The 11,519-nt window shown below is 40.2% G+C and overlaps 1 protein-coding gene across 3 annotated transcripts; it reads left to right on the top strand.

Moving 5' to 3' along the window:
* Nucleotides 1-7,065: 7,065 nt before the first annotated feature.
* Nucleotides 7,066-10,754, top strand: LOC116029417. 3 transcript variants are annotated; one of them, XM_031271415.1, is made up of 6 exons: nucleotides 7,066-7,183; nucleotides 7,322-9,504; nucleotides 9,547-9,639; nucleotides 9,682-9,762; nucleotides 9,805-9,897; nucleotides 9,940-10,754. In XM_031271415.1, the coding sequence occupies exons 2-6, from the start codon at nucleotides 7,497-7,499 to the stop codon at nucleotides 10,467-10,469; spliced, it is 2,805 nt and encodes a 934-aa protein (XP_031127275.1). In that variant the 5' UTR covers nucleotides 7,066-7,183; nucleotides 7,322-7,496; the 3' UTR covers nucleotides 10,470-10,754. The 3 variants fall into 3 exon arrangements, with proteins under 3 accessions (XP_031127275.1, XP_031127274.1, XP_031127276.1); XM_031271414.1 differs by having other exon boundaries at nucleotides 9,805-10,754; XM_031271416.1 differs by having other exon boundaries at nucleotides 7,322-9,317; nucleotides 9,534-9,639; nucleotides 9,805-10,754.
* The last annotated feature ends 765 nt before the right edge of the window (nucleotides 10,755-11,519 follow it).

Below are 11,519 nucleotides of genomic sequence, written 5' to 3' on the forward strand. Positions count from 1 at the left end.
ATAGTTATAAAGATTAATAATAATTATAATAAAAAGATGTAAATAAATAAATTTTAATTTGTAATTTATTATAATAAAAAGAAATATATATTTAATAAGGAATTGATAAGTGGCCAATCATTATTGTGTGTACCATACTATCAAATAATGTATATTCAGTATAAAAATAATATACTTCTAGTATACTAAAAATGTAGACTATATTCAGGAGATGTACATTATTAGTGTACTGAATGTACATTATATTGTATAATGTACATTCAGTACAAAAATAATGTACATTTAATATATTAAAAATGTACTTTTCGTTATGGTCCACATAGTACTATATGGACCATGGCCCACAAAATAATTTGCCGGGTAAGGCTAAGCTAATAATTTTATTGTTTGGCCCAACTCGATCAGACACACAAATTATATCAAGGACCAGGGTTTATCTTGCATTGTTGATCCTGGTACAAAACAATATTCAGATTATGTATCTGTGTTTAACATAGTTATGTATCTTTACTTATTAAATCATGTACCTATTACAATTAACATATTATGTATCTGTATTTAGCATATTGTGTGCTTACACTTAATAAATTATATACATGCAGTTAACATATTATGCACTTTTAATTTATTTATGGATGCTGATAGAGTAAATATGCATATACGGTAAGAAATACTCTTTATTAATGTATAAGTCGGGTACAAGGTTGCTATACCCAAGGGGAGTTGGCCAACGTGACAGCGGGTTAGAGGTTCCCGAGCTCCTTGACTATTATATATAGAAAATAGCCAAAACCCTCCTCGTGACATTAAATGCGGTATAAATAGGCTGTCAGGGGACAAGTGACGAGCTTTCGGCATGGTGGCCGCGTGGCGGGCATGCACGGGCTCAAGGCGGGCCCGATACTTGAGATCCAGGTGTCGCGAAGTTGTAGGGTTTAAACTTTAAGGATAAAATGCCGAAGAACTGTACCCGACCCGTTCAGTCCGGGCTCTAAGGTCAGTACCTAGACTGGTCATAGTCCGACTCTTGCGATTGACCGGTAACGGGAGTAGATCGGTTAGTTGAAATAGATCGAGGGTATAGTTCGGTAGATCGGAAAATAATCAATATCAGATGCATAATGTATTAACTGAAGATATATAATCTAAATGTTGTATGGTCCATGGTATAACAATTAGATCATACCAATATTTTAATTGGACTAGCTCAATCTAATTTAAAGAATAACAATATAGATGGTGGGTTCACCAGCCCATCGGTTGTTATACCTTGGACCATGGTCCGAAAACGGCGCTGTTTCTTTAAGTAAAGAAACGACAGCCGTTACATTTTAACAAATCCCATTTTATTTTTGTGTGTTCATAACAAAATGAAACTACATTGTATCTAAAATGAAATTGTGTCGCATATTGTGTTTATATTATCAAATGGAACTGTAATTGAATTGAAATGATACTTTAGTTGTGTTGAAATGAAACTGCAGTATGTATAAAATGAAACTTGACGGTAATAATGCGTTACCGGTATATTATTTGAATGTAATTGAGTGTTATCAAGTATTTGAATACAGTATTGAGAGTAGTACTCAGTGTACAGATAAGTTCAGTGTTGTTTTGTCTAGTAAGCAGTGTCGTCAGAAGTGTCCCCCTTCTACAAGTGTTGTGAGCCTTTTTATCTCCTTCAACTCAGTAATGGAGCGTTAATGCCAAGGGCTGAGGAGCCGTTGAGCATTAATGCCTTGAGCTGAACGTTGGGTATCAATGCTGAGGAGTTGAACGTTGGACATCAATGTTGATGCTGAGGAGTTGAACGTTGGACATCAATGTTATGGGGATGAACGTTGGGCATCAATGTTGATGAGTTGAACTGTTGAGCATTGATGATGAGGAGTGAAGTGTTGAACGGTTGGTTGAACGTCCGTTGCCTTGCCTCTGGGTCCTGCCAGTGGTTCCGGGTCGGGTGCTGCAAGCCTGATTACTTTGTCACCAGTCCCCCCACTCCCTAGCCAATGAGAGTGGTTGAGGTGGTTTGGGAGTAATGACCAGCGTAAAAATTGTTTTTGTTTGTATTATTTTTTTTTCTTTAGTTGCGTCCTCGGCACGAGGCCAGGTCTCGCGTGACCTCGGCCAGTGCCGAGGTCACGATGGACATGACCTCGACTACTGCCGAGGTCACGCGCTGGGCCGAGGTTACGGTTTTTTTTTTTTTTTTTTTTTTTTAAATTTTTTGCTCAGGGCTCTTGCGTGAGTTCACTTCGACCATCCGTAGGTTCGGTCAAAGGTCAGCTCTCTCGTCAGGTAGCTAGCGAGATCGGATCTCGTGCTGGCCCTAAGGGACTAGAGTGTGGTGTTTTCGTAGCAAAGCCTTAAGCTTTACCCAGAAAACACCCTCCGAGGTCAGCTCTCCCGTCAGGTAGCTAGCGAGATCAGATCTCGTGCTGGCCTTAAGGGATTATAGTGTGGTGTTTTTTAAATCCAAGCCCTTGGCTGGGCTCAGAAAAACACTCTCCCGTTAGGAAGCTAGCGAGATCGGATCTCGTGCCGGCCCTAAGGGATTAGAGCTTAGATTTATTATTATTATTTTGTTTTTTAACAAAATTGATCAGGGCAGACCATGACCAACTACTGAGTCCTTTTGCTTATGGAGGTGAACGCACAAGTGAAGGAGGCAGATGTACAAGTGCAGGAGGCGGATGCACCAGTGGAGGCGATAGACGCACTTGAGGAGACGGATGCACCAGTGGAGGATGCGAGTGCACAAGTGCAGGAGGCGTGCGAGTGCACAAGTGCAGGAGGCATGCGAGTGCACAAGTGTAGGAGGCGGATGCACAAGTGGAGGAAGCAAAATCACTTGAGGAGGAAGCAAATGCTCGAGGAGGTGACTCTGCTCGAGGTGGTGACTCTGCTCGAGCAGGTGACGCTGCTCGAGGAGGTGACTCTGCTCGAGGTGGTGACTCTGCTCGAGCAGGTGACGCTACTCGAGGTGGTGATGCTGCTCGAGGTGGTGACACTGCTCGTGGAGGTGACGCCACTTGAGGAGGTGATACCACTTGATGAGGTGACGCTGCGTGAGGAGCAGCGCCACTTGATGAGGTGACACCAGCTTGATGAGGTGACACCCGCTTGATGAGGTGACACCAGCTTGATGAGGTGACACCCGCTTGATGATGTGACACCAGCTTGGTGAGGTGACACCCGCTTGAGGTGTTGACGTTGCTCGAGGAGGAGGTAACGCTTAATGTGATTGAGGTGGTGACCTCGCACGTTTGATGAGGTGACGCCAGCGTCACTTGATGAGTTGACGCTGCTTGAGGAGCAGCGCTACTTGATGAGGTGACGCCACTCACCGCTTGAAGAAGTCCACGGCTTGGATGGGAGCCGCGTTCACTCGGTAACGCCACTGCTTGTAAGTCCACTACTTGGATGGGAGCAACGTTCATTGGGTAACGCCACTGCTTACAAGAGGTGAACGCACAAGTGAAGGAGGCGGACACACTTGAGGAGGAAGCGCTACTGGTTGGAAGTCCACGGCTTGGATGGGAGTAGTGTTCACTTGATCACGCCACTACTTGTAAGTCCACTGCTTGGATGGGAGCCGCGTTCACTCGGTAACGCCACTGCTTGTAAGTCCACTGCTTGGATGGGAGCCGCGTTCACTCGGTAACGCCACTGCTTGTAAGTCCACTACTTGGATGGGAGCAGCGTTCACTGGGTAACGCCACTGCTTACAAGAGGTGAACGCACAAGTGAAGGAGGCGGACGCACTTGAGGAGGAAGCGCCCGTGGTTGTTGTTGAGTTGGCTACGAAGATAACCCTTGCGGCGATCTCCCACACGGTTACTGTTGAGCTGTTTACGAAGATAACCCGAGGGGTAACCATTGAGCTGCCCACGAAGATCACCCAAGGGTGACCATTGTTCACTCGATGAGAACCATGAGAGCTGCTGGATCCGGGATGACCATTGTTCACTCGATAAGAACCATGAGAGTTGCTGGATCCGGGATGACCATTGTTCACTCGATGACGGAATTAAAGCATGTGCTCCATCTCAACTAAAAGCCTAAGCTGATAGTTGGACTGCACATATTATACTTATGCTCACACGCCCCCTCAACGTGTGCGGTGGATTTCAGAGCGCAACACATGGAAGTCTCTTTATGTGGGTGACGCGAAGATTTGAACCCATGACCTTTTGCATGGCTCTGATACCAAATTAAAGCATGTGCTCCATCTCAACTAAAAGCCTAAGCTGATAGTTGGACTGCACATATTATATTTATGCTCACACACGGCTGGATCCGGATTGCACCATTGGCAGTGATGAGATGAGTTGAGTAGTTTTTGATTTTGTAAATTTAGCCTGAGATCTGATCTCGGCTCTCAACGAGAGCACCAATGACGGTAATAATGCGTTACCGGTATATTATTTGAATGTAATTGAGTGTTATCAAGTATTTGAATACAGTATTGAGAGTAGTACTCAGTGTACATATGAGTTCAGTGTTGTTTTGTCTAGTAAGCAGTGTCGTCAGAAGTGTCCCCCTTCTACAGGTGTTGTGAGCCTTTTTATCTCCTTCAGCTCAGTAATGGAGCGTTAATGCCAAGGGCTGAGGAGCCGTTGAGCATTAATGCCTTGAGCTGAACGTTGGGTGTCAATGCTGAGGAGTTGAACGTTGGACATCAATGTTGATGCTGAGGAGTTGAACGTTGGACATCAATGTTGCAGGGATGAACATTGGGCATCAATGCTGATGAGTTGAACCGTTGAGCATTAATGATGAGGAGTGAAGTGTTGAACGGTTGGTTGAACATCCGTTGCCTTGCCTCTGGGTCCTGCCAGTGGTTCCGGGTCGGGTGCTGCAAGCCTGATTACTCTGTCAAAACTGAATAACATGTCTCACATATTGAGTGTATATTGTCAAATAGAAGCGTAATTGAATAGAAATGATACTTTAGTTTTGCTGAAGTGAAACTATAATATGTATAAAAAGAGACTGAATAACATATCTGACATATTGAGTGTATATTGTCAAATGAAACTGTAGTTATATCGAAATGATATTGTAGTTGTGTTGTAATGAAACTACAATGTATATATAAAATGAAAGTTAAATAAATGTTTCACATATTTGAGTGTGTATTGTCCAATGAAATCGTAGTTGAATTAGAATTAGAATTTAGTTTAGTGGTGTTGTAATAAGACTACAGTGTCTATAAAATGAAATTCAATAGCATATCTTACTGTAATAAGACTCCTGTATGCATAATGTCAAATTAAACTGTAGTTAGAAACAAAATGAAACTGTAGTTGCGCTGAAATTAAACCAATATATATAAAATGAAATTGAATATGTTATACAAGCAGAGCTAATTATGCAAAATGGATGCCCTCTCTTTTCATTAAAAGAAATTACACCGTTTTGGACCATGGTCCACAGTAAAATTTGCCCCCGCCCATTTGCCACAACTAAAAGAGAGAGAAAGATAGAAGTCAACTAGTGATTTTGTTGTGTTTCTTAGGTCTAATCTTGTGTATTGGGTCAGTAAGAAGCAAAGAGTTGTTGCTAGATCTTCTACTAAGGCTGAGTACAAAGAATTAGCAGATGTTTGTGTTGAAGTAATTTGGATTATGTCTTTACTACGTGAGATCAATGTCCCCAATATTTCTGTTCCCAAGTTATGGTGTGACAATCTTGGTGCTACATATATACATGTATGCAAATTCGATTTTTCATGCGTGTACCAAACATGTTGAGATTGATTATCATTTTGATAGAGATAGAATTGCTACAGGAGATATTCAAGTCAACTTTATTTCAACCAAAGATCAACTTGCTGATATCTTTACTAAAGCTCTACCTGGTCCTAGATTTTCTTTTCTTAGAGACAAGCTATAGGTTACTAGCTTACTCCGTGCTTGAAGGGGAGTATTAAGATTTTATGTATTTAAGTCAGATTATGACTCCCTATTCTAGGCTTTCTGTGATTCCCATATTTTAGTCTCCTTACGATTCTCATTATATATATCTCTGTAATTTATATCTTTTCAGTATCCAATTCAATACAATACATCCTATGCTCATCTTCCTAAGAAAAATGAAATTGTTGAGTAATACTTTATGAAGATCTAAAGCTTAATCTCCATGGCCCCATTGCCAATTTGCCAGCTCCTCTCTTTCTCTCTTTAACCTTTTCCTTTTATTTTTTTCTTCCTCTGCTCTCTTTACACCTCCACCCCTTTCATATTTTCTTTCCAAGATACGGAGTAACATTTTTCATTCTTATGGTATTTCTACTATTAATTGTTAAATATTGATTTGATCCATTTAACATTTACAAGTTCAATTTAAAATGACTAAAATACATGTATTTTCACCAAACTTCAAGACCTTTTATTTGGGAGCATTTTGAATTTTATTTAAAAATAAAAAATTACACTTTTCGTCTCTAAGTTATATGATAATTGTAGAATTCGTTCCTATGTATTGATCATGCTCACTTTTCATCCATAAGTTGTCATTGGGGTTGCACTTTTTGTCCCTTTGCTAACAAAACATTAGGAACGAATTTTGTAACTTTAGTATAACTCAAGGACGAAAAGTAAGCACGAAAAGTTGATAAAAGGATTAAAAGTGCAACGTCAATAATAACTAGGGAAAAAAAATGAACACGATCAATACTTGGGGACGAATTTTACAATTACCTTATAACTTAGAGATGAAAAATATAATTTTCTCTTTAAAAATCAAATAACAAAAAATAATTAGATTAGTAATTGACATCTAAAACTCAAAATGGTCAGTATTAACTCATTTTCTTCATTTAGGCTACTTTTTTCTCCCTTTTTTTGAATCAAGGAGAGGGGGAACCCAAAGAAGCAAAACTATTGATGACAAAAGATATGGAGTATATAAATTTTATATATTAATACTAAAATTAATATTATAAAAAATTAAATACATAAAAGATTAAAATGCCACAGATAAAGTATTTATTAAATTTAAAAATTATTTTAAAAAAAGTCGGATATGCAAATACTTTCTAGAATTTGAATAGTGCGTATTTGTTCCGCTCACAATCACTCAAGGATTCGGCTTCACAACTCAAAGCGAGTCTTCTTCCCCCTCCAAATTCTGTGCGAGTAGAAAGCTCTGCTACTGTTACAAATTCCAAGGGAGGAAGGTAAACTCCGATTTCATTTCTGGCGCTATATGTTAAATGCTTGTGTCGCTCTGTTGTATTTTACTCGTTTTCTTTTTCATGTTTCGATTTTAATTTTAATTTTAAATTTTTATTATATTGTATGTGTGGTGTTTTTAGGGTTTTTGTAACGTCTCCGAAATTGGGGGTGGTTGACTTGAATTACGTTTTGGCTGAAGGAAATAGTGTGGTTATGTAAGCAAATTAAACCCTAATCGGAAGTTCCATCAGTTCATATTGGTGGATCTAGGGCCGTTGGGGATATGTAAAGTTTGAATAGGAAATTGATTCGGAAATGAGTGGCGAAGAGAGTCAAACTGATTATATTGGGGCCATGCTTGGGGTGAATGTGGAGTCCGGAGTAGATGAGAGTTGTTGTTTGAAAGATGGTAGTGGAAATCTAAATGCTCATGTGACTGGAATGCAACCTAGAGAGGCGGTAATGCAGCCTTTGATGGTTGGGGAAGTATTGCAGGATGGTTATGTAAGGGAAGAGGATGGAATTTTTGAAGTTGAGGTAAAGATGGATGGTGATGAATATCTAGGTGTGGGTGGTCAGGACGGAGTTCCGAATCCTACTATGGATTTGAATACACAGCGGATGTTTGTAGGTGAAGTTTCTGTAAATGGGGTTGGAAATGAAGGAACTGGAATCGATTCTGCTGGTAGTATTGAAGTAGTTGGCTCAAATAGCATGCGAAGCAGGGTAAGTCAGGGACAGTTGATAACTATACAGCCTGCATATGCAGAAGAAATGGATATTAATCACATTGCTCTGATTCCGAGAAGTCGTGAGGAGGAGTCTAGAACAGAGGAAGAAGGGCAGTTTTATGTGTCTGATCTAGTGTGGGGCAAGGTGAGGAGCCATCCTTGGTGGCCGGGGCAGATATTTGAGCCTTCTGCTGCATCACAGAAAGCCATGAAATATTTTAAGAGAGACAGCTACTTAATAGCCTACTTTGGGGACCAAACATTTGCATGGAATGAAGTGTCACAGATAAAACCCTTTAGGATGTACTTCAACCAAATGGAGAAACAATCCTCTATAGAATCCTTCTGTCATGCTGTGAATTGCTCATTGGATGAGGTTTCTCGAAGATTTGAGTTTGGGCTCTCCTGCTCATGTGTGCCAAAGGCTGTGCGATGTAAATTTGAATCTCAGAGTGTTGCCAATGCTGGCATTCGAGCAGAATCAAGTCAAAGGGATGGTGGCGACAAACTGTCAACTGTGGCCTCTTTCTGGCCTGGAGCACTTCTTCAATGTTTGAAGTCAATAGCAACATCCCCATGCTGTGTGGTTGATAGACTAGGATTTGTGGTGGCAAGATCTCAGCTGCTGGCATTCAGCCGTTGGAAGGGTTATTATGAGCTACCTGCAGTGGAAGAGTTTCGTGGTCTGGACGGATCAGTTCTGGATTTGACTGATAATGCCAGTATTGCAACTGGAAAAAGGAAGTCAACCATCAGAGGTCCTTATCGGAAGCGTAAACTGTGGTCAAAGGATAATGGCTGCCTTGAGAAGAATGGAACATTGATGTTTGGCAATATTTCAAGTTTGCCTGATGGTGGCAAGGACTATATGGATGAATCTGATAGGCAGATTAACATTTCTTCTAGTAATAGCCAAAAACCAAGTGACTTGATATTGAGTGAGCTTAAAGTAAAGAGAAGAAAGAAACTATTGCCTTCAGGGACTGGAAGTAATAAGTCATCACCACCAAGGAAACATCTTAAGATTGGGCAGCGGATACAGAGGCCTGCTGTTCAACTTGGAGGATCAACTACAGTTATCAAGCCCGGAGTAGAGTTCCTTTCTTTAGACAATGTACTCTTAAACCTTTCCTTGGCTGCCAAAGATCCCACTAATGGGTATCACATTTTGGCTCCATACACCAATATTTTCTCTGGCTTAAGGAAATTTAAATCTTTGGAAACTTCCAAGTTAAAAGATCAGGAAGTTTTAGTTCAAAAGTGCAGAGGAGAAAGCTCATTGAATTATGAAACAACTGAATCACCTGCACTTAATGGCATAGAAGATTCATATTGGACTGATAGAATTATTCAAGGGAACCTTGAAGAGCAGGTGTTATATGAGCCTGAAGACCAAAATGAAAAGATAATTCCTGTAGGCCAGTTAGATGCTGTTTTTGGTCTCAACCTAGGTGCAGACAAACGAGAAAGAGTTGGTATACTTATGCATTCAGAAGCTGAAGATCCATCTGGTTTCATTGATGGACAACAGAACCTTGAAGAGCAGGTGTTATATGAGCCTGAAGACCAAAACGAAAAGATAATTCCTGTTGGTCAGTTAGATGCTGTTTTTGGTGAAAAGATAATTCCTGTTGGTCAGTTAGATGCTGTTTTTGGTCTCAACCCAGGTGCAGACAAACAAGAAAGAGGTGCTATACTTATGCAGTCAGAAGCTGAAGATCCATCTGGTCTCGTTGATGGACAACAGAACCTTGAAGAAGATCCATCTGGTCTCGTTGATGGACAACAGAACCTTGAAGAGCAGGTGTTATATGAGCCTGAAGACCAAAATGAAAAGATAATTCCTGTTGGTCAGTTAGATGCTGTTTTTGGTGAAAAGATAATTCCTGTTGGTCAGTTAGATGCTGTTTTTGGTCTCAACCCAGGTGCAGACAAACAAGAAAGAGGTGCTATACTTATGCAGTCAGAAGCTGAAGATCCATCTGGTCTCGTTGATGGACAACAGAACCTTGAAGAAGATCCATCTGGTCTCGTTGATGGACAACAGAACCTTGAAGAACAGGTAATATTTGAACCTGGAACTGAAGATGAGAAGAATATTCCTGTTGGTCAACCAAATGCTGTTGTTGGTCTCAACCCAGGTGCAGACAATCAAGAAAGAGCCACCATCATTGTGCTGTCAGAACCTGAAGATCCATCTGGTTCTGCGGATGGAGGAGCTGAGGAAGATTGTCCTACTGAACTGATTCTCAACTTTAAAAACCTGGAATCTGTTCCCTCAGCAGCAGATCTAAATAAAACATTTAGCGAGTTTGGTCCTCTTGATGAGTCTCAGACTGAAGGTATGCACAAGACCAAGCGTGGAAAAGTTGTGTTCAAGAGGCGCTCTGATGCCGAAATTGCTTTCGGCAGCGCTGGTACATGTAGCCTTTTTGGGCATTCGCTTATCAGCTACCGCCTTAACTATGCTCCTAGGCCACGCAAAGTTCCTGTTTCAAACCGTAAAAGAAAGAAAACTCTATCATCCACAGAAAGCAATGACATCCAAAGTTTTTAAGTGGGATGACTTAGCACAGTAGCCTTTGTTGCTATATATTTTTGTGTCCATAGTTGGAATTGAAGAATCCTGTTCACTTGGCTATTACATACACTGATGTAGGTTAGTATTACGTGCTGATGAGAGTAATTAGTTAGTTAAGAGCTGATTACCCTTTATGTTTGACCAGGAGCTGTAGTTTTAGTAACTACTTTTCTTTCTTTTTCTTCCTTGAAGAATTTTATTTCTTTTTCTATTTTATTTGCCTCCTTGATTCTGAATTCTGAATTCATTATTATCATACAATTTATATGCACTTGTGACTCAATACAAGTATATATGCATTCAACCCTATGAAAAAAAAAGACTGCTGAAATTTTTTCCCATTATTATGGGAAGAGTTTATTACCAAAATGGTCCCTCGACTATTGCGAAATTACCAATTTGGTTCTCAACAATTTTTCTTGACCAATTAAGTCCTTCGACTTTGGAAAATTTAACTAATTTGGTCCTCCGTTTATTTTTCTGTTAAACATCCGTTAAATCAGGACCAAATTGGTAATTTTGCTATAGTCAAGGGACCAAATTGGTAATTAATTTTTGGGATAAAATACAAATAAGTCATCGTACTATTTGGAAATAAGCAATTAAGCCATCCAACTCAAATAACCCCAAATAAACCATTGAAGTCAAAAAAAATAAAGCAATTGAGCGACTAAAACCGAAAAAAAAGAGCAATTAACCCATTTTAAAAATTTCCGGCGACAAATTTCGGCACCGACAATCATTTCCAGTGGTCGCCGACGGTCGCCATTTCTGGCGAGGGCGACCAGAAACCGCCGGTTGCCGGAAATGGTCGTCGGTGTCGGAATTTGTCATCGAAAATTTTAAAAATGGGTTAATTGCTTCTTTTTTTTTTTTGGGTTACAGTGGCTCAATTGCTTTATTTTCCTGAGTTCAATGTCTTATTTGGGGGTTATTTGAGTTGGATGACGTAATTACTTGTTCCCAAATAGTACGATGGCTTTATTGTAGTTTATCCCTTAATTTTTCACTTAAATGGTCCCATGA

Source organism: Ipomoea triloba, chromosome 9 (assembly GCF_003576645.1).
Source record: "Ipomoea triloba cultivar NCNSP0323 chromosome 9, ASM357664v1".
Lineage (NCBI taxonomy): Eukaryota > Viridiplantae > Streptophyta > Magnoliopsida > Solanales > Convolvulaceae > Ipomoea > Ipomoea triloba.

Bases quoted from the DNA above. Each gene is read 5' to 3' on its own strand.
- LOC116029417 (XM_031271414.1), top strand. From the start codon at position 7,497: ATGAGTGGCGAAGAGAGTCAAACTGATTATATTGGGGCCATGCTTGGG. The intron at 9,505-9,546 runs GTCAGTTAGATG...TAATTCCTGTTG, and splicing joins CGAAAAGATAATTCCTGTTG to GTCAGTTAGATGCTGTTTTT. The intron at 9,763-9,804 runs GTCAGTTAGATG...TAATTCCTGTTG, and splicing joins TGAAAAGATAATTCCTGTTG to GTCAGTTAGATGCTGTTTTT.